Below are 25908 nucleotides of genomic sequence, written 5' to 3'. Positions count from 1 at the left end.
GCGGTGTGGTGAGGAGAACCACATTAATGATTATGAAGTGCTCAGATGTGCTTTTTGGAGTCAGGTAAGTATCATAGATGGAATGTAAGCTAGAGCTCACAATCTTATTTGTATACAAAACTCCCATTTACTTCCATAGGAGATAAACACATGGAGCTATGTCAGGATATGACCCTTAACTCTTTCATATAAATGGAGTTTGGTGAGTGGTAGAGGATCTGAAATCTTGGCAGGGTGTCCCCTTTTAAAAACCTTTTCAAACGAGGTCAGTATTTACAAATGTCTCCCAGCCAAAAATATTTTCACTCAAGATTTGCAAAGAGCACTTATAGTTTGTTTTATTTTATAAATTTAGGAACAAAATACAGATCATCTTTGACAGTGGACGACTGCTTTGGCATGGGAAAGATTGCTTACAATGAAGGAGATTACTATCATACGGTGCTGTGGATGCAGCAGGCGTTGAAGCAGCACGATGAAGGGGAAGATGCAGCCGTCACCAAAGTGGAGATCCTGGACTATCTCAGCTTTGCTGTCTTCCAGCTCGGTGACTTACACAGGGCCGTGGAGCTCACCAGGCGCCTGATTTCTCTCGGTGAGAAGTACAAATGATTCATTTTTCTAAAGCCAGGGAGGAATGGGATGTACCGTAGGTGGCAGTGCCAAGAACACCCGTGCTCCAATCAGCACAACAACATTTACCGAGAAATGTCCTACCCTGTGACACACAATAACATAAATATTGGGTACTACAGCCTGTTTGTATAAAAAGCCCTCTTCAAAAGGTGTCCTACAATTCACGCAAAGCTGACCCCAAAAGCAATCACATGCCTGACATGGTGCAGCGTCAATCATGTGTACTGTCTGTCATGGAAAGAGGCTTTTTGTTGCTAGTGGCAGAAGTTTGTATTGTCTGAGGCCTTTCTCTCCATATTCGACTGACTCTCAGGATGCTGTTTTCTCTACTAAATCCTACCAACTTCTCTGCTTCATTACTAGATGGTTTTTAATGTTTCTTTATGCCAAAAGAAAAGGCTTTTGCCCACAGGTTTTCAAGGGACTGGATTTTTCAAATTCTTAAATGAACTTGGTCTAATTAGGCTTTTAAAAAGCACTGTCTTTAGCTCATAGCAGATCAACTTTCATTTCTTCCTTCTTAGTAAGGGAGTGAGCTACAGGTTAAGTCATATGGGAAGGAATGATTGTACCTGGTTGTGTGACCTAGCCAAGCTGAAACGCAAGGTATGTATTCTTCTCCAATTCATGCCCTAATCAGCTGTGCTGTGTGGCTATACACTGGTAAACAGCTGCTGTCTTTTACCCCAATGTTGGCTGCACCCCAGTAGGGGGCAAAGTGATCTTTACACACACATACCAGCTTAACTTTGGAAAGCTCTTGAGGATCAAAATCCCCATATAAATGTGAATGTATATTGTTGTTAAATACAATCTTCTGTGCCAGTGCTTGGGCAATGTCTGCAAGGCACAAATAAATCGTCCTTATCACTATCACACAATGGGACAGATTTGGCAGTGGCTGCTCAGAGAGGCTCAGTGGTGTTATCAGTGTAAGGAGGCTTGGCCTGTACTTGCCTGCACTCTTTGATGCTATCCAATATGGTTAAATAAGTAGAGCCCTGCAAATCTGTGGATATCTGCAGATGCAGATCCAAATTTTATATCTAGAGCCCTGCAAATTTGCAGATATCCACTTGATATCCACGAATATTCTGCAACCATGGATATCTGCATCCATAGACCATGTTTGTATCTGAGCAGAACTCTATAAATATGTGCTCTCAGGAAAGCTCAGAATTATTTACATTATAAAATAAAACCTGGGCAGAGGGGAAATTGTTCTTCATGTTTGTCTCAAAACTGCATGAAGCTATTAATGAAGACCAGGGAATTATTTCTTTCTTGGTTCAGACAGCTAAAATTTATTGACGATGCCTGTAGACACATCAAAATTGATTTAACCTAAATCCCCACAAGATGGAAGAGGTCTAATGCTGTTAGTATTGTAAGATAACTCCTTTAATAAACCTACTAGATGGCACAATCCTGAAATTTTTCCTAAAGATTGGCTCTTACCAAAACCCTGCAGGTGAGTATCCCCAAACTTCTGGAGATATTCTTGTCCAGATCTGAACTTTGCAGCTCTGATCCATCTTTAGGCTTCACTCAAGGCAAGATTGTGCCTTGCACATAGATAGGAGGGGTGGGGAAAGGGGGCTGTGTGGTAACTAGACTAACTCAACCAGACCTCCTCCTTAAACCTCCAGTATGTGCTCACCTCAGAGGGAACTCTGCTGTCTGTGGAGAGGATGCAGCATATTGCCAACTTGGCCTGGCTGGAGCAAAGTGGGAGTGAAGGTCATGGCTCAGACCTTACCCCAGACATTCCCACTCTCTTTGAACTTGCAGTGCCTGTGTGGGTGCTGGTGGGGACTGTGTTCTCCAACAGGATGACAGGCAGTTCTCAGAGTTCCTTCTTTCAGTGGCTGTGCATAAGGACTCATGTCAGGATAGGGGACAATTAGTCTGTTGCAGCTCTCTCACCTCTAGAAGAACATGTTAAGAAATGGAAGCAAAAGTCACTCTGTAGGAATTACTTTTAGGCGGCTTAGCACTTTGCAGTACCTTCTTAATCTCGGTCTCTAATCGAAATGGGAAGAAAGAATTTAGCCTTACATTTCAGCAGAAATCTGGGAGGATATTTGCCTTAACGTGAAGGATACTTCACGTTCTTGTTCTGAATGAATCACAAGGAAGAAGATATTAAAGAGGTACAACTGGACTCCAGAACGTTAATTTAAAGCTGGATTGCAATGTACAGCACACATTGGAGATTCGAACAGCCACATGCCAACCTTTCATATATCCTCTATACCCGTCAAACAATACCGCATTCAGTGCTCTCTCAAAAACTTTAATGTCGCTATCTTTCCGTCTCCAAGCGTGTGCATTTTAGGAGTGCTGGATGAGTTGGTATTACCAGTTAACATTAAGAAATGGATTGCAGTAACTCTTCTAAAGGGCAAAAGAGTTATTTTAAGAAAGTGAGAATCTGCCGTTCCTCTCCCATACACAGACTGGCTTAATGAGCTCTCTGCTACTGCGTAAATGGAAAAAATTAGTCTGTTTAATAGAAATGGTTGGAAAAAAATATGAGGCTGTCGCATCACACATGAAACTTTTGCATGCTTTTGCAGTTTAGCTTATATGAGTCCCTGACAGTCATAGGGTATCGTCTCACTTATTTATCTATTTAGTTACTTTAATTATTGATGCCTTGAATGACTTCTATGACTTCAGGGTTTTGGGGTGGGGGGGTGATTCTTCAGGTTTGGAAATAATGAACGATGAATTCTTTTATTTATATGCTACTTCCATCGTGTGCATATACATATATATAATATATATTTTTGTTTTTATTGTATTTATATTTTATATAAAAACATACAAATAAATAAAAGGATTACAGCCACCTCTGCGGGAGGACAAAAGAGGTGAAGAAACACCTTGAGCTCTCCCTTCGATGTGTACAGCTGATCTGGCTTTCAGTTCTCATGGATTTCAGAGATGGGAGCCCACTGTGTATGTTTGCACCTCTGTTCTAAAACAATATCTCGGGAGAGGCTGACACGGGCAGGATTGCTGGTGCAGTGTTGATGGGCTCAAGGCTTTCTCTGACTAGATTATTGAGTTAGGACGAATGAATTCCACTATTTCTTTTTTCTTTTCGTTCTCCCGAACCAAGATTCTGCTCACGAGAGGGCAGGCAGCAACCTGCGATATTTTGAGAAGTTGTTGGAGAAAGAGAGAGTGGCAAAGCTACTAAATAAGACGTCAACGATAACAGAATCGGCCACACAAGGTGGGCTCTATGAGAGACCTGCTGACTATCTGCCAGAGCGTGATACCTATGAGGCTCTCTGCAGAGGCGAAGGTGTGAAAATGGTGAGAGAAGTACAAAGTGCTGACTTGGGACGTTCTTTCTACAGTACATGTTGCTGTATAGACTGCCAAGGGCTGTGTCCTGATAGTTCCTATGGCTTATAATAAAGTTTTCAGTTTGATTTATAGTGTTCCCTTCCAAAGCTACTTTTCAGAACACATGCTCCCTGCCAGATGCCACTGTCCCAGCAAGTATGTAACTCTACAATCAGCAAGGGGTCTGTTTTCAAAAGTCATCCCTTTCTATTCAGAAATATTCTGGGGGAAAATTAATAATGGAATAAAAAATGTCTGCCTGTGAGGGGAAAGACGTGGTAGATAAATTGAATCAATCACAGTGGTTGTGGTAGAATTTAGGTGACTCACTGGAATCTCTTTACCATGATATTATTCTGCATTTGGGATGCAGAATAATGGGAACTCTGTGATTATCCCTAAGTGGTATCTGCCTGTGAATGTTGACCTCTTAATGGTGGCCTCTGTATAGAAACAGAATCCATTAACTCTCTAGCTGTTCCATCTCATGTTGACCCCTGAGTTCTTTTTTTAATTATTATTATTTAAGCAATCTGCATAGTATAATTTTTAAAAAAAATTCTCCTCTTTCCCTATCCCCATCATTCTCCTATAGACTAGCCCACATGTTTACTTTTCTCTGCCGGTAGATGGTGAAAAGAACATAGTTTTGAGGACTCTGCTTCTCCTTCTATACATAGGAAGCCTGTAGGCTGTGGTTTCTTGTCCCCTTTAGGTAGAAACTGCCCTTTCTGACTGAGCTGGGTTTCTGTATGTATAAGCAGGGTCACTGATGCAGGGCTTAGGTTCTTCCTAATGTGGAGTCATTTAGATATTGCACTTGGAAGAGTTGAGAGCATGTTTCTTAATTAAGTCCACACTGGAACTTCCAGCTGTTTAACAGCTAGGCATTCGGACATCATAATATAAACCTACATAGAAAAAAAGGCTCTCCACTGCTCATTCACAGGGTGTTGCAAATGGTTGTCCTTCCAGCGTGTCTGGTCAGCCATTCTGAACACTCACTGTAGCTGGGTGTGCTAGAAGCTATTTTCTGTCAAGGGTCTATCATGCTTTAACTACTGTTGAAATCAGTTGTCTCTATGGGGCAACCATTTTGATCGCCATTATAGAGGGCAGAAGGGAGTGGTCTCTGATACCTGTCTTCAAACGTGGTTGTAATTCCTAGATTAGACACTGCTTTGGGGTCTTCTGAGTTTTTCTTTTCTTTGTTTCATCAGTCTTGCTGCAAAGCCTTACATATGAAAAACAGAATTCTAGCCAGTTGGCTACTTGCTTTGTCATTTGGTTTCCATAACCTGTAATTTATTATGATTTATAGAGGGTAGAATGTCACAGCTGTTACTCAGTAACATAGGGGAGAAAAGACTAGTCACTACTCTTTACTCGCAGAAGATTGTAAAGTAACAATCCTATAAATTTTCTAGGTCAGATAGTGTGGACATTCAGTTTCCCAATATCTTCTGTTACACAGTATAGAGAACACTTTGGTTTTGGTCTTAAACATTTAAAGAAAACAAATGTGTGTGTGTTTGGGGCTTATATTTCAGACACCTCGGCGACAGAAGAGGCTGTTCTGCAGGTACCATGATGGAAACAGAAATCCCCATCTGGTCATAGCTCCCTTTAAGGAAGAAGATGAATGGGACAGCCCTTATATCGTCCGATACTATGATGTCATGTCTCATGAAGAAATAGAGAAAATTAAGGAGCTGGCTAAACCAAAAGTAGGTGTCCCCTCTTCTGCTGTTTCCATCTCACCAACACTTGCTGTTTCAGCACTTTATCTCTAATAAGGAAGACTAAGCAAGTGGATTCAAAATGTCTAATTTCACATCCTGGACTATACAGTGCAGCTAAACAACGTGCGATGAACTTAAGGGTAAAATTTTCAAAAGCAACCTAAGTGACTTAGGAACCCAAGGCCCAGTTTTTTAAAGGTTTTTAGGCATTGCTTTGCTCAGTGTTTCAGGGCCTAAGTTTCATTTTCAAAAGTGACTCATAAGGAGCCTAAGTCCCATTAATTTCCAATGGAGACTTAGGCTCCTAAACCACTTTTGAAGATGATGCTTTTGAAGATTTTACTCTAGGGCATAACAAACAAGAATTGGAGAAATAATGTTGCTTCGGTTGTTAAACGCTTCCTCTTTTGTTTCTTGGAGGTATATTTTTATTTCCTTTATTTGCTTTTGTTGTTGTTGTAAAAGCAATGTATTCCTCCCTAAAACAAAGTATGTTAACCAGTATCTCAGTCTGATCTAGGCTGTGTTTCCATTGATGAATGGAGCTGCAGTGTTCTTCTGAAGTCACTGGTATGTCTTATCACAGAATTATTGCATTGCATAAAATAGAACAAATAGAGCATGTTTTTGTATGCTCAACAATAGCTTACAGTCCTGAATGCTGGAACTTGTTATGAAAGTGGAGTATTGGTCAAGGTGAGGGCTTGACCTACTTCTCTTCCAAAGGCGCTTTGGGATCTCTAACGTCTACCTGGACAGCTGGAAAGAAGAGGGCTTGATTCTTCAGCACCCCCTTCTCTGCTCTTGGGTGCATATCAAATGCAGTGCCAGCACTGATTATGGGCTCAAGTCTTGGTGTGGTATCTTTTTACCCAGACTCTAAGTTGTAGTGACACCATATATCATAAACAATGCTATACTGTGTTGTACAGCTAATATGAACCTAATGTTTCTTTAGCCGGTGTAGTTTTCCAGTGCTGCAGTTGTCTTCCTTTACTTGCTAAACCTCAAAAAGGAAAATAATGGCAGCTCAAAACCAATACTAGATGTTAAGCTTGATTCATTCTGCTTTGCAAAGTCTGTCAAGAAACTAAAATTAAAAGCATTTATATTGATTGTTATATAATGAATTATTCATGTTAATTGTTTCTTCTCGCTATTGCTATAAACTATGCAATTAAAATACCAGTGAGGATAACCTTTCTTCATGTATTTCTGAATGAAATATTTTAAGATATAATTGGAAATGGAGTGAGAAATCGATACCTTTTAGGAACATGAATTATATTTAGTAAGTTTCTGAAGCTAGATTTCTGTGTTTATCAGCCAAGTGCCTTGGCAGAAAATGTTATTTCTCTTTCAAGACTCGCACCTCCATGAACTTAAATCTTTTTCCTGATGCTTCACCATGGCATCATGCTGTAAAATGGTCCTTGGGACTTCAAAAGCTTCAGATAAAACAAAAATTCAAACTAGCCTTTATCACTGGAAATTTTTTCTAGTCTGGAAAAGCAAATGGGCTATAAATATAATAAGACAATAATTAACAACTGACTTAATTTAGTGTGTTTGCTGTTCAGATTTCATTTATGAAATCACTGCCGGGTCACATGCACCAATTTTACATCAGCATAGCTCCATTAACTTCAGTGAAATTACTCTTGATTCCTCACGAGTATATGTGAGATCAGGATCAGACCCAGTGTGTGTAGGTAAATGTAATAGTTTTAGGTGAATTTATAAATATTCCTACATAGTTGTTCACAAACTTAATTTTTCAGCATCTGTCTCAGACCTAACTGCTGGACTTACTTTGAAACCCATGGTGTTATGCCCAGAAGGGTGGAAAATATAACATTATGATGGGATAATTCCTAAATAAAATAAATGTAATTTCAGCCAGGAAACTTTATTCAGTAATCACTTAAGTTTTACAGGCAGAGCTCTGTGAGGTAGTGTGTTACTATCTTGGATTTGGAAAGGTTGGGAGTTCCCAAGTTATCCCTAATATTGTAGAATATCTCCTCGAGAAATCTCTCCTCCCAGTTCCAAACATTATCTGCAGGTTTAAATGTGCCAAGGCTTTGTTTTTGAAGAAAAGCAACATCTGCGTTTGAGAGGGGGTAGCTGTTCAGGGCGACCAGGTGTTTTTCATGCTCAATTTGCAAAATACAGTCATATTTTCGTCAACTGTTAAAATTGCTTTCTAAACTAAATGAATCTGTTCCGAACTATCAACTGAACTGCTGGAACAATAAAACTGTTAATTGTAAAAGGCATGGATTGCACTGGGACAGGTGTAGCATGGAAGCATATAGAATGTAATTGTAAATTTTAACAATGGCTTCTTCGTAATACAGATGTGCCAGATTAGACAAAGGTGCATCATAGAGAGGAAAGTATAGAGCCTCACTGACCTCTCACTTATAACGCACAGTCATCCTGGGTTACAGGAAAAGCTGTGCTGTTGAAATACTGAAGAAGCCGCCTGGGGCAGGGGTGGAGAGAGAGAAAACTGAAAGAGAACTGAGACTTCTGCCTGAGAAGAAAAGCAGTTGTGCTGTTAAGTAGGAAAGAATGGAATTTATAGTAGAGCAGAATTTTAATGAAGATGCTATAAAGCCCAGAAACCATAGAGTGCACACGTTGGTTTAGGAATGAAATCTGGGGTGTTTCTGTTTTGTTTTTAATCCACTATTATTAATTATATGTTGTAGTCAGGTCTACTATGAGCTGAATACACGATTAAAGTCAAGAAGACAAGATTTTACAGAGAAATGGAGTATTCTAGCACCACACAAATGAGATACCAATTAATAAGTTTGTAGCCAAGCATATTTTAGCTTCTCTTCTTTGTTTAGGTCAACTGGTGACCACAGAAAGAAACCATATGGAGAACCCAAAGGAAATAGAAGGGTAATGAGGAGTTTGGCAAGCTAAATTATATTGCAGAAAGCAACACTTCATTGTCCAAATAAAGAAAAACATTGTCAGCCTGACTTCCCTGCTTAATTGATCTTTAAATATTCATGGTAAATAGGCCCGATGGGATGTTAGATGCGGTGGGATCTGCGTTACTACAGAGAATTCTTTCCTGGGTATCTGGCTGGTGAATCTTGCCCATATGCTCAGGGTTTAGCTGATCGCCATATTTGGGGTCGGGAAGGAATTTTCCTCCAGGGCAGATTGGAAGAGGCCCTGGAGGTTTTTCGCCTTCCTCTGTAGCATGGGGCATGGGTCGCTTGCTGGAGGATTCTCTGCTCCTTGAAGTCTTTAAACCACGATTTGAGGACTTGAATAGCTCAGACATAGGTGAGAGGTTTTTCACAGGAGTGGGTGGGTGATATTCTGTGGCCTGCATTGTGCAGGAGGTCAGACTAGATGATCAAAATGGTCTCTTTGGACCTTAATATCTATGAATCTATGACTTATGGAGCAGAATTCTGGAACAAAATACCAAATTAGTCAGAATTATGGGGAAAGTTGTGCCAAGAGCTGCGGGTAGAGACAAGAAACCTAACAAGCAGATTGGAAGGGAAACAGGAGAATGACACATTTGGGGAAATATGAAGGAAAATGTGATTATGCATTGGAAAAAAATACAAAAGTCAAGAGGGATTGTGATTGAATGGGGGTGACATGTAAGTAAGTGGGTTTGGCACTCTTCATCTTCAAAGTGATATAACTTGTTCATCCCAACAGCATCCCTGTAGTGTAGGTGAAACTTTTGCATCTTACAGATGGAGAAACTGAGGCGCAGTGAAGTGACTTGCCCAAGGTCACACAATAAATCCATGTTAGAGCTGTGATTAGAACTCAGGAGTTCAGGGTTCGTTCTGCTAGGCCACAGTGCTGAACATTCTCACCTGATCCAACAGCAGATACATCCCCAGCCCAACACTCTTGCTCCCAGCACTTGTACCTAATAAACCCAACACTAAGAGAAACAATGAGCCTGTGCACTTCCATTGAGGCAATGTCCATCAAGTACACAGGTTGAGGGCTCCCTTGTTCTGATGAGCGTGCTCCCTTGTGATTTCAGTGAGCTGGATCCTGTGAATTCCTCAGTTGCCTAACCTATTTCATAACAAAGTCCTTGTTTTTCTCACCCACTCCTTGTGAACACCGAATGCTGTGGAAGTAGATAAAGGGAATTTGGGCACAGGCCTCTGAAATGAGCTGGAGTCGAGCTAACTCTAGCTTTAGTAGCATGAGATTTGTAGAAGCGGGGATTGTTCGAAGCGAGTGGGAAAAGAACGGAGAGAGAGGCTGTTGTGACCTTGTATTAGATAAGAATAGAATGTAGACTATAAGAGAAATTGGTGAGAAAAATAAGATATCGTGAAGGAATGTGTATAAACAATATGCAGCTGTTGCTCATTATTGTCCATAATAAAGGTATAAATGCTTGCTTTAATTGTTTATCTTTAGAGAGACCTGCCTAGGTGGGGGAAACCCTGTGTCCTAGTGCACTCTCTCCCTCTGTGCAATTGCTTGAGATAATAAAGTGTATCTGACTTGCTGCACCCAACCTGAAGAGTGAGAACTGTCTTTTTCTCCGACAATGCAATTCTTATGATCTACCCCAGCCCACCTTTGAAATAATCTGGCTGAATCCAGAGAATATCCAAGAGTTAACTTTCTTTCTTCTCTGTCAGTAAGCACACAAACTTCATGGGTCATTAATTTTCTTAATTGTTCCTTCTTGCTGATATCGACCCAAGCCATACTTCAGACAAAAGTACTTTCCAAACCTATTAGTCAAGCAACGTCAAATTATAGCTTTAATGGATACCATGGTTTATGCAGCCCCCTTAGCCAGATTCTAATCAGGAGGATGACCGCTATAGTTCATCCACGTTGCATCATAGACTGTTCTTGTGTGAAATCAGAATAAGGTCCAGATTGAAGCTAAGAATTTCACCCAGAAATATATCTAACCCAGGAATTTGGAGTCTGACAATTGGGGAGGGAAATAGGCAATTGGTAGAATTTTGAAACAGATTTTTTTTTAAACTGTTTATTCTTTGTTAATTTTGTCCTTGGCATTTCTTTTGACACAGTTGGCACGAGCCACGGTACGTGACCCCAAAACAGGTGTCCTAACAGTGGCCAACTACAGGGTGTCAAAAAGGTAAGATGACTGTGAAAGAACTTGCATCCTACTGTTTTGTCTTCAAGCTCCACTCAACCTGAATGCAGTGGTGTAGCTGTCACTAGTCCATATGCTCTTCTTAACATTCTTCCCTTGTCTGCCTGCTTTCATTGACAGTGTAGAATGAAGAATGCTATCTATCTGATTAGATCGCTTTAATTGCATATACTGTGTTTTATACTACATCTAAGATTAGACAATGAGTTTTATGGCCTTTAATTAATGCTTTTTATTTTTGTATTCTGGAGGTTGAATGTGTGCAAATTCGGTGCCTTAGATGCTTTACGAGACTCATAGACAATAGCCTCTATTACTTTAAATAGCAGTAACACTGATATTAACTATAAAGATACTTTAATTCTGGATTTAAGGATTTATGAATCCTTATGTTAATGTACAATTTAGAGTAATAGAATAGAAATTTATTATGCAGGGGTTTTTTTGTGGAGCGTCTATCCAGCTTTACTGATCTAAAAACACAAATATTTTTGTCCCTTTCCTTCTGGCAACAAGACGACCTGTACCAAATGGTTTTCAAACAAAACTCAAAATATACAGTTTGGAATATCGAGCAGTATTATAATACTTTGCACATAAAGTCTCACAAAAACCCTGCTGATGTTGAAAATTGTTATAAAAGTTATGTTTCTAGAGAAGTTAAACCTTCATAGATGAATATATTTTAAAGGTCAAAAGGGAGCATTGTGATAATCTGGTTTGATCTTTTGCATAAGCCAGGTTATAGAACTTCCCTGAATTAATTACTGCTTTAAGTCCAATACCTGTAGTTGAACTAGAGCAGTGGTTCTCAAACTGTGGGTCGCGACCCCATTTTAATGTGGTCGCCAGGGCTGGCTTAGACTTGCTGGGGCTCAGGACCGAAGCTGAAGCCTGAGCTCCACCGCCCAGGGCCGAAGCCAAAGCCCAGGGACTTCAACCCTGGGTGTCAGGGCTCAAGTTATAGGTCCCCTGCCTGGGGCTAAAGTGCTTGGGCTTTAACGCCGCCCACCAATCCCCCGCCGCCCAGGGCAGTGGGGTTTTGGCTTTGCCCCACCATACCTAGGGCACCAAGGTTTGGGCGGGCTCAGGCTTCCGTCCCCCTTTCTGGGGTCATGTCGTAATTTTTGTTGTCAGAAGGGGGTCGTGGTGCAGTGAAGTTTGAGAACCCCTGGTCTAGAGCATATCTTTTTAGAAAAACTTCTAATGGTGAATAGAGAGGTTTAGAAACTATACAATGTAACCACGTCAACACCCCTTTTAAATCCCTCCATTGCCTTCACTCTACTGCATCAAGTTTGAGGGTCTACACTACAAACTTGCATCAGCACAGCTATGCAGCTGTAGTACTTCTGGTGAAGACGATCTAAGCCAACGGGAGAGCTTAATAACTCCACCCCTGTGAGAGGCGGTAGCCTTGTTGACAGGAGAAGCTCTCCCACCGACATAGCATTGCCTACACAGGGGCTTACGGTTTGGATAGCTACATTGCTCAGGGATGTGGATTTTTCACACCCCCGAGCAATGTAGTCATACTGAAGTAAGTGTGTAGTGTCAACCTGGCCTTAATACCTTTTCCAGGTTCAGGGCTGTAATCCTCTGCCATCTGTTTCTAAAGGGAAGCATATTATATTTCCTTTTTAAGGTTAATCAGTTTTATCTCCTGCCCCTCCCTCGTCAAGTTCCTGCAGAGCATTTACTCAGTTTCTAGATGCGTGCTACGCGGGTTGCTGCTGGAGTAAGCCAATAGATTGTAAACGTGATGAGGAAGGGCAGGAAAATCTTCCAGCATTTCAAGGCAAGATTTCCCTGGACTTCAGTGGGCTTTATGTCAGGTTCAGGGAGCCCAGTTGCTTCTCTCTATTGCATCAGTTCATATGTTAAGTTCATCTTCTCAAGGAAAAGGACGTTTGTTATTTCCCTTTGCCTTCCCCCAGTATCGGGAGGGCCAGGACTGTGGGTTTCCTCAGGCTTAAGGGTGGTTGTGCTACGTTTCAACTGTGTCATGCACATTTTCAACCTCCTAGTCTTTTGACTATTACCTCTACCCTACTTCCCTGCATGATGTTTTCCACCTCCTTTGCTGGCTGTGTTTTCATTTTTCTCATTCAGGAAAATCAGACCTCTATAGAGAGTATCCAGCATACTGCAACACAGCAACTTCTGAGGGGGAAGTCTTTTTTGTAATCCAAAAATCAATCAGATTTTGCACCTAGACTACCAGAAACATGCACCTAGATTTCCAATGCTAAATCTCAAGGTGGAAATGTTCCCTGGAAGCTTTGCTTAAAGGCCGAGATCACAAACTGAGCCATGTGCTAAAAACAGAATGTAGTGATTTGGTAAGGGGAGGAGGGAATCACAGTGATGTCTACATCTTGTGTTATCTTGGGCAGGGATATCTGATGGACGGGGCAATCTGTGGTTGCAGGACAGGTTTTAACAGAAGGCACAATTTTTTTTTTTAAACTAGTGGGTAGATTGGGTTCCTATTATCTAACGGTTGGCAGAATAACTGCACATTTCAGGAACAGCAGACATGTTTCTGTGCTTAACGCAACAAAGGTTTGCACAGCAGCCAGGTCAATACAGCTTCAGCTGATGTTGATAGGTTGCACTGGCCCAAAAAAACCATGTGCTTGTCTTTACTGTCTGTAGCCCGTGGTTGCAGTCTCTTCAGTCCTCTTTGCCAGTGTATGCGAGAGTAACATTTTTCAAAACAAACCAACTTCATCAGCATCACAAGCCTGCAAAGCTGCATTCTTCCTAGTTTGTGGGGTTTTTTTTTTTAGATGAGCACAAGAGCTGTAGCCCAACACTCGGTACAGCTAACTCCGTAACTGCCACGGTGGTTCTGGATGCACGAGAAACACCTGTCAGAATCTTTGAAATCACTATAGACCTTGAAAACCTGCAAATCGCTCAGCTTTTTCGTCTATCAAGATTTTATGTAAGGGAGCACCTTTGCCGCTGATTTGCTTAAGCCACATAAGCTGGGGTGGCTCCAGCTTTTCAAAGGTTATTGCCTTTGATTGGTTTTTTGCATATATGTTTTGTCACACTTTTCAACAAATAAATAGTATCAGCAAGTGGCCAGAACCTCAGACAATGAAGCCTAAAATGTCTCAAGGTGGGGAACTAAACTCAGAGAAAAGGGGAAAGGTTTGGCTTGTGTGTGGATAAGAATGTTGATGGCCCTTTGCTAGGCCTGGAAGCTCTTTCCTCTACTTTCACCTTCTAGGTTAGAGAGAGAACACCCACTTTTTGCAGTTTTTATTGGTAAAAGTTGTACTATATCTGTGCAAAAACAAAAACCAAAGCCTTTCACACCTGCGTCTGCTGTCTGTGACCGAAACTAAATTTGAAGTACTTCGCAGGTGGCAAAACCTTGCAGAAACCACCAAAAGTTCTGGTATAGAGTCATGTGGTAAAGCTGTGTCTGGCAGAGTGAAGGCGTATGCAGTGTAGTGGGAGACGGGTTGGTCCCAGGATATTAGAGAGACAAGTTGGGTGAGGTAAGATAATGAAGTAGGGCTGTTCTGAGTCGAACATTGGATTTCTCAACTTTTTTTTTTTTTTTCTTCTTTCTCTTTTCCCCTCGCCTCCACGCTCAGTTCATGGTTGGAGGAACACGATGATCCTGTTGTTGCCAGGGTGAATCACCGAATGCAGCATATCACGGGATTAACAGTAAAAACAGCTGAACTATTGCAGGTTGGTTCTGATATTTCTTACCTGGGTTAACACCGCGATGCTTTGTAAGCAGCTTCCACGCCTGTCAGGAGGGTCAGGATTGGGCCTGATGTGGAAGTGGGTATAGGAAGGGGATATTTTCCCAAACATCTCGCTCAACAGGTCTCAGAAGGCCTAAGCGATGCAGAACTGTCACATTCCCATGGTGTGGGTGGACAGGGACCCCATGAAGAGTGTCATAGGCATTCCACCTCCTGCTACAGAGCCATGCAATGGGTCAGTTTGCTCTCCCTGTGGTTAGCCAACGTGGAAGGATAGAGGGCAGCCAAGGAATAAGACGTGGAGCCAGAGAAGCTGCAGCATTGGCAATCCACTAGCCAGTCCTGCCATTTAGAGGGAGGTGCAGCAGCCCCACCCCCGAGAGGAGGATTCTTTCTCTTAGTTTGGCAGCCACGCAGGTCTATTTAAAATGTTCTCTGGGCTTACGGGCTTTGGGCAGGGATCCAAGATTTGGCAAAAATAAAAAGTCTTTAAATGAAGATTCCTGGTTGGAAGGAAAATAACATCCTTATTGCTGTGGCTTTAGGACCCCCTAGAGAAGGATATGGAGACCGTGAGCCCAGTTCACAGCCCTGCTCCAGCCCTTTTGTGCTATTCTGATGATACAAAGGGAATGTGAATTGTCTGCATCTTGTTCCTAGGGAATAGCCCTGCAGTAAGGGGTTCCATAAGTGGCACAGAGCTGCCAGAACATCTCTACATCCCCCTTGTAGACTGCAGTTTTGGAGGAGTGTCAGAGTATGGCTGGAGCCCTGCTCCTCTCTGGCTATTGTCAGGTGCCAGATAGTCGCTTAGTGGCTGTGGCTGCTGAGTAGAGTATAGAACGACCCTGAGGCTGCACTAAATCATACCAGGAAACAGCCGAGGAGGCGAAAAGTAGTTTAAATCCACCTTTGACCCTCCCTGTCCTCCTCCATCTGCGTGTATGAAACTGGCCATGCATGTGTAATGCACACACTAAAGCCAGGCTCTCTAGCTGGAGCTGTAACGGACTCACAGCCTCTGTGGATCAGGCACATAGAGGAGCACATAATACACCCTGGCCAGTGGATTATATGTGTTTATAGAAGTGGAAAGAGGTGGTGGACAAGCATGTGAAAAATCATTGTTTCTCTTCTTTCATTTGTTTGCCTCTTGCTATAATAGTCAAACATTCAAACAGAACATTGCCAAAGGACCAGTACTTCCAGCTTTATTTAAAAAAAAAAAGTTTCTGCTTAATATTTTAAAATAGTTTCTGAATTGATCCAGCAAGGGAAGACTGTTATAGTGACCACATTCAATTAATTAGACATCCCTTCAAAGTAATAAAACATTTTCCCCCTTTATATTTATTTAGGTACTCGTGTTCATTTTGTGATGGAAAAAGTGTGGATTAAACATAACGTGACAAAATAAGAGTGCAGTGCAGTCCTGTCAAAAGCCACTTCCTCTCCGTGGGTGGATATGGCTTGGGTCTTTGCCTCCAAGAAGAAAATATTTGTCTTCCCAACTATCTAATTTGCAATTAAATGTGTTTGTTTCCCCCACACCCTAGGTTGCTAATTATGGAATGGGAGGACAGTATGAGCCACATTTTGATTTCTCAAGGGTAAGATCACAGTGTCAAACTCATTAATGCTCCCATTAATGCTAAATGCAAATAGTACTTTAAAATAAGGTTCGTTTTGAGAGATGATATGATGTTTGTTTTCATGAAAAATTATTTTAATATTTATTAACCTAGGGCCTGACCCTGCAAGGTGACTAGTGACCTCTGCTCCTGTTCGCTTGGGTATTTAACAGCTTGCAGGAGGTACTTGGAACCTTGCAGAATTGGGTCTCTGAGTACCAGGCTGAAAAAGACAGTAGTAGTTCACGAGTGCCGCCTAAACGCAGTCAGTGTCCGTGCCAACCCTACTGGGGAGCTATGGTTTGCTGTCTTTTTTTGATGTATTCCATTTATAGCTGCTTGTTTTAAACCAATGTTTAGTTAGTGTGTTATGGTTAAATCCGAATTCAGATTCTGGTTCTGCATTTGGACCCACTAGCATGGACTCCTACACCCATCAGAGTCCCACTGATTTCAGGAGCACATAGTTCCACATTCATGTTTCTGAATACAGGATTGAGGCCTTCGTCAGCATTAAAACAAAACTTCAACACTGACTGCTCGTGTTCATTATCAAACTTTTACTGCTCATAAACAAGTTTTGGCTTGCTAGCTTTACTGAACATTGCTTTCCTGTCAACTTGGAGTCTGTGTAATCTCTTGATGCAAATAAATACATTTAAATCCTCGTTTGAACTAAAGGAGGTGGATAGAATCTCAATAAAGAACGCAAATTAGCCGTCAAATTGGCCAACATAATCTTTACTCTTGGATTAGGCACTTTGGCAGCAATTACCAGATAAATTCCAAGTGCAGCTCCTCCCTAAGTTAATGCAAGGCAACAATTAGATTCAATATGGGTTTGGACTGGTCCTCTCCACTCTGTGTGCATTGCAGATTTCCATATTTCAATCTCCATACGAGTTTACAGTTCTTTGTTTGCTCACAGAACTTTGTACAGTGATTTTTTTAAAATTATGTCCCACTTTGAGCACTACTGTCAATCACTCAAAACTTTCAGACCTGTTTTTAGGAACCAAAACTTCAAAATCTTCACACAGGCTGCATTTGGCAGAAAGGCTGCAAGCCTGTCAAGGTCTAAACATTTTCTTATTAATTTTTGACTTCAAGTTGATTGTGATTTAAAACATACACAGTGCCTTTTGTGAACCCATTTCAGGACAGACATGTATTCTTGCATCCAAAATTGATTTGAAATTGTTTATATTTTTGAATGTTTTTTTTTTTAATCCTGATTTCCTCCATTCCCTGTCTAATCTTTGGGACTTTCTTGTTTGTTCCTTCGTAACAATGCATCTTAACATCTCCTGGCTGAAGTTCCTTACTGCTTTTGGCACCTGAGACATTGAAATAAATTGTCACTTGTATTGTTTGAAGGTGGGTGATTGATGCCACTCCTAAACAATAACGAATGAGGCTTCAAAGCATTTTCTGGGGATTAATGATAAATTGGGATTCTTGTTCCATTCATTAATCCCAGACAGTTGGAAGTGTCTGGCTGGTGTCATTACTGCTATTACAACCTGTCACAGTTAGCTAAAAATACTCTGCTCCTTTTCCCAGAGCAGAGTATATTATATGTGGGAACAATTGGTTAGACCTGCACTGTTGCAGCTGCATCAGACATTTAGGAGAACCAGGGGTCTGATCCAAAGCCCACCAAGTGAATGGGAATCTTTCCATTGACCTCAGTGGGTTTGGATCAAGTCCAGTAATCCCAATACAGCTGCCATCCACAATGAAAATGTCATAAGGGTTATAATATTTATTTGCAGAATGTTTGTGCTCTGTGCCCTAAAATTTCCATTCAGACTGATTGCTGAAGAACCGCGTTGATTCAATTCTGTGTATACTTATCCAGTGTGCACATTGCATGCATTTGCAAACCTAGTTTGGCTACAAGATGTAATGCCTTTATATGCGACTCCATATAAAGTGTCCACATTTTGTGCCAAACTACTGGAATTGTTTTTGCAGAGAGCTACACACATGTAACATTAGTGTGAGCCTGTTTGGAACCTGGGTTAAAGTTGTTATCTATTACAGCGACCCTTTGACAGCACACTCAAATCGGAAGGAAATAGGCTAGCAACGTTTCTTAACTATGTAAGTACCCCTGTGTCCTTGTTGTTTGTGCTCTTGAAGTTTGCAGTTGATTCTCATTTAATTTTATAGAAAGATGAACCTGATGCTTTCAAGCGTTTAGGGACTGGAAATCGTGTGGCCACTTTTTTAAACTATGTAAGTATGATAATCCTGTACGTGTCGAGTGATGCTTTCCGTAGCATCACATTTAGAAATAACCAGTCGTACAAGCTGTAATACGGGCTAACTAAAAAGCTATAGCATCTGAAAGTGGGGATTTCCTTGTTCTCACACCATCTGCCGCTATCACAGTTCAGTATCTCTTACCCCGAATGTGGAAAACATAATTTGAATAGAGACTAAATGTTTCTCTTGTTTACACTGGAACAAATCCATTGGCTTCACTGGATTTGAACGGGTGTGAGAGGAGAATTTGACTCAGAAGTTTCAAAGTGAAACTTCGAAAGGGGCTGAGTGACTTCAAACATAACCTTTCACTCAGCATCCTGGCCATCAGTTGTTTGTCAAGGGGACTTCCATCTTTTTCACCGGTGTCTGATAGCACTTGATGTTGTGGATCTTCTGGCAGTTTCCCCTTTGTAATTCTGCGCTCAAAGCTAATATACAGTAGTGTAGTTATTACCTTTGCAAACGGAGACATGACTAACGAAATGCTACTTCAGTTAAGAAACTCTGCTACAAATGCAAGTACTGAAAATAAAGTAATGTTAGTGTGGTGCATTTCCAGCATGGAACCTAATGGCCATATACACTAGATTACCATGCATCATCCCCACTGAAATTAATGGGAGTTCTGCAAGCAGATTCCAAGCTGTATATGGCCCTGGGTATGCTTTCATGGCTGTTTTATTCTGACAATGACATACTACAGTTATCAGATAACCTCTGTTTATTATCTCAATAGTTTGGGTCTTCAGTCCTGTTATATAGTATAGTTTGTGGGTGATACAGGGTAGGTGTCACCCCGTTTGCAAAATGTTTTGAATGAGCTGATATTTCAAATGTCAAGTGTAGCTTGTAAAAACAACCAGAAACAACTTGACTGAAACAATGAAACAGTTGTCCGAAACAGTGGTCCCAAATGGGTCTGTTAGTTAGGATGAAATTTCAGTGGCCACAGCTCATATTGGGCTTTTCACATTTTCTGACTAACCTTGACTGAGATTAAAACAAATAAAAATTACATACATTGTCAGTGGTACATGTACAACAGCAAATGTCCCTTATTATATGACATGTACAGCATGTCAGCATGTCCAAGGTGCCTATTATAAAAGATTGTTTTGTTGCTAAAATGTAGGTTTTTAATTTGCAAAGCTGCATGCACTATGCTTTCTAGATTGGGGAGAGAGGGAATTGGCCCCTAATGCCAATGGCATCTTGTGCCCTTTTATTGTAGGTACCAAACTGGGACACAAAAGTAATAATAATGTTACTCTTTAAGCAGAAAAACAAATCAAAATGAGAAAGTGTGATGACAGTTAGGACAGTAGTATTTACAAAACACAAGATCCAATCCTGCTCTCATTGGTGGCAATAGTGGTTGAGCTGTTGACTTCAAAGAGAGCAGAATCAAACCCAGTTTTATACCTCTTCACCTAGGGCCTGATCTAAAGGCCATTGAAATCAGTGGAAATACATAGAGACATTTCTGACCCATCAGTCTTCATCCGCAAAGAAAACCTGCACAACACTTTCAAAAGATGAGCCTGAACAGATGGACTGAACAGAGACACTGAGTTTATGGCTTATTACATCAATCTGAAATGCACTAACACCCTCTTTTTGTCCTATGATTGCAGAGGTGTTAACAGGCCATTCCACCTTGAATAGTTCCATAGAATATGTGCTAACTACATGTGCTAAACTATCTGTTCCACCTTGGGTTTAACTGTGACGCTGGGAGTACCTTTCCGAGACCTGAAGAAGAGCTCTGTGTGGCTCGAAAACTTGTCTCTCTCATCAACAGCAGTTGGTCCAATAAAAGATACTACCTCACCCACCTTATCTCGCTACATAACATATACATGTGAAGTGAACAAAAATCTTTGGCTTCTTTAAGAACCCTAAAGGATGGACCAAGCTTAGATGTTCTGAGGATCACCCAGACCAGTAAGGGGTTCTCTCACTTCCTGCCTTATAACTTTGGGTGCCTTGCTGCTGTGGCTCAAAGCCCTGACACCAATAGCAAGTCTACAAGCCCACCAGGCTACTTATTCTGAGCAGCCCTTCACGTTCTGAGTCCCCACATCCATCTACTCCAAGTTCTTAGCTACCAGACACTAAGACTCTTCCCCTGTGGTTCGTCACCCCTGAAGGAGTGAAACCTGCTCCCCTGTTACCAGCTAACTTTGGGGGACACACTCCACACAGTTTGCACAACCTGTTTGGGGGTAAAAATAAAAGGTTTATTTAATGGAAAAACCACAGATTCAAAGATGACAAAGTAAGGAAGACAAACACATACAAGTTACACAGAAAATAAACATAAAGACCCAGCCTCAGATCTCTACATTTACACATCAGATAAAAATCCCTTTTCTAATACAACTGCCTTTTACCTTTGCTCAGTTTCCCAGCATGCCCCCTAGCCCCAAGGGGGGAATCCAGTGTTCACAGACAGCCTCATGTCTTCAAGACTGTCCCTCAGTTCTGGATCCTTTCACTTCAAACCCTTTTCCTTTTAACAGGGTTTGCGGGGGTAAGGGTCTTTCTCTCAGGTCTGGTCTACACTACAGACCTTTACCGGTAGAACTGCATTGCTCAGGGATGTGAAAAATCCACATGCCTGAGCAGCATAGTTATATCAACGTAACCCCCATGTAGATGACACCATGTTGGAGAACCTCTCCCACCGACATAGCTACCGCTTCTTGGGAAGGTGGATTAACTACGCCGACAGGAGAGCTCTCTCCCATCGACATAGAGTATCTTCATTAAAATGCTACAGTGGCTCAAGCTGTAGTGTTTTATGTGTAGGTCTGTCCCCAGACTGTGTTCATTTATGGTGAAGGAAATACCCTCCTTTTTCATTGTAAGGAGAGTGATCACTTTACATAAGCTATTACCAGCAGGAGAGTGGGGTGGGGGGAGAGAAAACCTTTTGTAGTGATAAACACTCATTTTTTCATGATTTGTGTGTATAAAAACAAACATCTTCTGTATTTTCCACAGTATGCATCCGATGAAGTGAGCTGTAGCTCACGGAAGCTTATGCTCAGATAAATTGGTTGGTCTCTAAGGTGCCACAAGTACTCCTTTTCTTTTTGCGAATACAGACTAACGCAGCTGTTACTCTGAAACCTCCTTTTTCAGTTTGGCGAGACTGGGGTTTTCTTGTCAGTTTCAAGTTGTTTCAGTGTTTTCCCATTAACTCAAATGGTCCACTCTCATCTTTGCCTGGCTGGACAATGGATGGGTCCTTGAAGTTAGTTCTGTGTAAACAACTAGCTTGGGAGGTGTACATGAAATTGTAGTACCAATCATGAGCAAGGATACGATAAGGTAATGAATTCCATGACTTTAAGAGATCTCTGTGACTTTTTTGGCTTCTGCTTCAGCCCCGGATGGTGGGGTTCAGGCTGTCAGCCCCGGACTTTGGCTTCAGCTCTGCTGTGACCATACCCTGACTTTGTCCTTTCTACCAAGACTGTTCTGTGAATTTTGCTTAATTTTACTGTGACAAAATCATATCCATAGTCAGGAGCATATTCCACATATGTGAATACATAGATTCAAAAGCAGAGTCTGTATACATATCTCATAATGACCATCAAGTTCAGAACATTATAAGCTTTCATAAAAACCTTAATTGGCGTATTTTTATACACAACATTGTATACAACCACTGCTTTATTCTTTGTGGTTCAGACTCCCTCTTCTCCCTTTGGGGTGTCTGGACCCTGATAGTTATATATAAGTCTTGTGTGTTCTGTTCACATTTCAAATTCAGCATCCTCCATGTAATTAATTGTCTGTTTATACAGTATATGAGTTATAACTTTGTGTTTCCACTGGTGCTTTGGGCACTTTTATAATGGTTCAGTGGTTGTGATTTGCACGCTCTGACATTGCATCATAAAATGTTTGTGTTATGGTGACTTTGTTAACTTATTTTCCCAGATGAGTGATGTAGAAGCTGGAGGTGCTACAGTTTTCCCAGACTTTGGGGCTGCAATTTGGCCCCAAAAGGTAACAGCTCCTTTATTTGTATATAGTCCCTCTCCTCTTTCCCCACATGCACACTAAAGTTTGTGAAAACGTTGTTGCTTTCATACACTTACATGGTACGAGTGGTAGCAGTGACTTACTTAGAGCTGCCCTAGATTATGGGCCTATATATTGCCATTATAGAAAGCAATGATACCCGATTCTGGGTGGCTGTAGAATGGCAATCTGAACAATTTCTACAAAGGGCAGCTTTTAACAGGAAAGGAGTTGCATGGAGGTAACATTACCCCCTGCTCCAGACACAGTACACCCATACTAGATATTAAACACATCATCTGCCCGTTACTTAGGGTTTTCCTTTATCTTAAATAGGAACAAAAAGCAACCTCATCTTGAGCTTCCCCTTTAGCATGGCAGTACCTAGTTTTTCTCCTTTCAGGACTCCCTTGTCCCTGTCCCTAGTTCCTTCTGACTTATAAAGAGTCCCAACCAATTTATATGCATGAGTTTGAGCTAAGACTTGGCTGCCCAAGCAAGTTAGCACAGCAGCTGTGGCTTTCTTATGCAGAGTTGTAGGTCCTGACATCCTGTCATAGGAATGAAACAGGGAAAACTTGGATCAATTTAAAGAAAGATATAGACAGTCCCATAAACCCAGAGTGCACTATGGCAGGGATGGAATGAGTGGCTCTTTATTTAACAGATGTGAAGCTCAGAAGAGCAAAGAGAAAGGTGAGATAAATTAATAATTGGAGCTTAAATTATTTAATTTTGATATACTGTCAGCAGTGAGCCATAAGCTTGACGTTACTGAGAGCCAGATACTTGGTGTTTTTACTTTCTCTCTCACACACACATTCTGAATAGTTGTGTTGAACTTTGTTTAATCCAGGCTTTCGTTTTCAGGGGACAGCAGTGTTTTGGTACAATCTTTTCAGAAGTGGCGAGGGTGATTATCGAACAAGGCATGCAGCTTGCCCAGTATTAGTAGGCTGCAAATGGGGTAAGTCATTGTCCTCTACTTGCCTTTAGTAACAAAAATTGCAAGGTTTCAGAGTAACAGCCGTGTTAGTCTGTATTCGCAAAAAGAAGCTGTCTAATAAATTCCCCTTTCAGTGAAAAGATAATATTTGAACTCTCTTCGAAAAGGATTCTGTAATTGTGGCATTGCCATTTTAACTTTTGCCATTTTGAGTCATAAATACACATCACTCCACCAGTGTTGTGTCAAATAAAAATCACACATGACACCCAGTTATTGCATTCTCTGGTCAATGTTGTGAACATCATTTTTTTTCATGTTGAGAACACTTATAAGGCTGCTGTTTCCATATTGTAGATCTCTAGATCCAGATGCCATGAAAATCAAGGATGATTGGGGTTCAAGACGTGATCCTACAAAAACATATAGATGGACTTAACTTTAAATGTGCAAGTAGTCCCACTGAGGTCGGTGTGACTACTTACATGCTTAAAAGTTAAACACATGTATAAGTGTTTGCAGGATAGGACCTAAGTACTTACAGAGGTCCCTTTGTGGTCATATCCCCAGGTGACATACTCTGCCTGGAATATAGAAGGTGGACTCGTTAGCTGAACTGGTGACCTGGAAAGTGACAATGTAGTTTTGACTAAATAGTATCTGAACAATTTCTACTGCACTGACACTTCCAGAGCACCAGAGAAGATCAAATGGAACACAAAGAGAAGAGCTTTTTCTGCAACGTACTTAGGAATTGGTTACTTTCAAATCACCCTAAGTAAAGCAGTTGGCGTGTGTATGTGTGTGTCTCCCAGGTAATTCTAACCTTGCACTGGAATATCTTTTCCATCATTACCTATTCAAAATAGACAGTTTTACAACATGTTCTGGAAGTAAATAGATTTTGACGTCAGGCCAATGGAAAGTGAATTCTACCTTTGGGCCTCAGATGTTCACTTCCAGACTGTGAACAAAAGTCCACATCCTCAATCCTCTGTCCAGCTGCTTTGTGCTGGAATATAGAAGGTGGATTGATTAGCTGAGAATATTTATGGGAATACACAGAGGTCTACACCACCCATTCTCCCACTCCAGCATAAAGGGCATTGCAGAGGGAGAATTACCAGAGCAAGCCCGCACTGTGGGCTGATCCCAAATTGGCAGAATAATGCAAAGGGGAATGTTGCCACCATAGCTGTAAGTTAAGACTGGCCCCAGAATTGGGGAATTGGAAAGGTACCTTGCACCTCCTCCCTTGAGTCTCTTTAGCTCTTGTGCGGGAGAAGGAGGAACACAACCATCCAGTACAACCACCTCATTTTATTAATCCAGACAAAATTTCATCCGTAGAAACCAAACTTTGAAGGTTACATACAGGCTCCATGTACAGTTCTAACTAATTTATCTCTTTGTTCCACAGTTTCAAACAAATGGTTCCACGAAAGAGGGAATGAGTTCTTAAGACCTTGTGGGTCAACAGAGGTCGACTGAAATCCAGCCTGCTGCTAGCTCTTCCTTTTTCGTCCCTTTCTTTTTCAGTTCATTTCTAAGAAATGATCCATCTTCTATTATGAAAGAGCTCTGGCACTTTTTAAAAAGAATGTAACCTCTATAAGTGAAAGAAGCAAAAGGCTGCAATGACTTGGCAGTACTCGGTAACTATTATTTTCCCCACTCCTCCCCCAGTTTCACCTTCTCACCACACCCTCCCAGTTGTCTCTTCTGTCATAGCAGTGCAAACAGCACTTTTGGCAATTCAGTGCATTTGAGCGCCTGGTCTTGTGCCTTTCATTCCTCAGATGTTTTAGGTGTTAAATACTTCATTGAGCCAAAGTTTTGTGTACGTGTTAAATTTATTGTATTTCTGTGGATTGCAAGTTTTAAAAAATAAATGCTGTTTCAAAAAAAAAAAAAAAAAAGTTGTCCTCTGCTGTGAGCTTGTGTCTAATGCTGTGTCCCAGCTTATCTATGGGTCTGGGCCATTTGCTTCATTTAGAAATGTTTATGTTTAGAAATGTTTTGGACTAGCACTTCGGAGCTCGATCACACAAGGTGCTGAGCACCCACACCTCCTAGGGAAACCAGAGTGAGCTCAGGTTGCTCAGTACCTTGCAAGACTGAGCGTGTAAATTGGTGTAGCTGTATTGAAATCTTACAACATGCTTACAATGTTGTAACTTAGCCTGGGTTTTTCCTTTGTCTGAATTGACTTCAGTGGATGCGTTGCTTGAATAAGAACCTCCAGGTTTGGGCCTGAGCTTACTCCAGTTAACAGAATTGTCACTTTCATTTTTAAAATAAGAAATACAAAAACATCTACAACACAATAAACTCCTATGCTTCCATTATCTTTAGGAAATATTGTATATGGGAGACCTAAAATCTTTGAAAAATA

The 25908-nt window shown here is 41.2% G+C and overlaps 1 protein-coding gene across 2 annotated transcripts in view; it reads left to right on the top strand.

Moving 5' to 3' along the window:
- The window catches only part of P4HA2 (prolyl 4-hydroxylase subunit alpha 2), a 101693-nt gene extending 76277 nt beyond the window's left edge, over window positions 1-25416 (top strand). For both annotated transcript variants that reach the window (XM_077824060.1, XM_077824061.1), the window contains exons 6-15: window positions 356-595; window positions 3764-3963; window positions 5547-5723; window positions 10802-10872; window positions 14505-14604; window positions 16181-16234; window positions 18431-18496; window positions 22484-22552; window positions 23438-23534; window positions 24934-25416. In XM_077824060.1, coding sequence (XP_077680186.1) covers window positions 356-595; window positions 3764-3963; window positions 5547-5723; window positions 10802-10872; window positions 14505-14604; window positions 16181-16234; window positions 18431-18496; window positions 22484-22552; window positions 23438-23534; window positions 24934-25004 — 1145 coding nt within the window. In that variant the 3' untranslated portion in view covers window positions 25005-25416. The remainder of the gene's footprint in view (window positions 1-355; window positions 596-3763; window positions 3964-5546; window positions 5724-10801; window positions 10873-14504; window positions 14605-16180; window positions 16235-18430; window positions 18497-22483; window positions 22553-23437; window positions 23535-24933) is intronic.
- The last annotated feature ends 492 nt before the right edge of the window (window positions 25417-25908 follow it).

Source organism: Eretmochelys imbricata, chromosome 8, assembly GCF_965152235.1.
Source record: "Eretmochelys imbricata isolate rEreImb1 chromosome 8, rEreImb1.hap1, whole genome shotgun sequence".
NCBI lineage: Eukaryota > Metazoa > Chordata > Testudines > Cheloniidae > Eretmochelys > Eretmochelys imbricata.
Note: the sequence above shows the minus strand (reverse complement) of the source record. Positions and strands in the feature narration are given on the sequence as shown.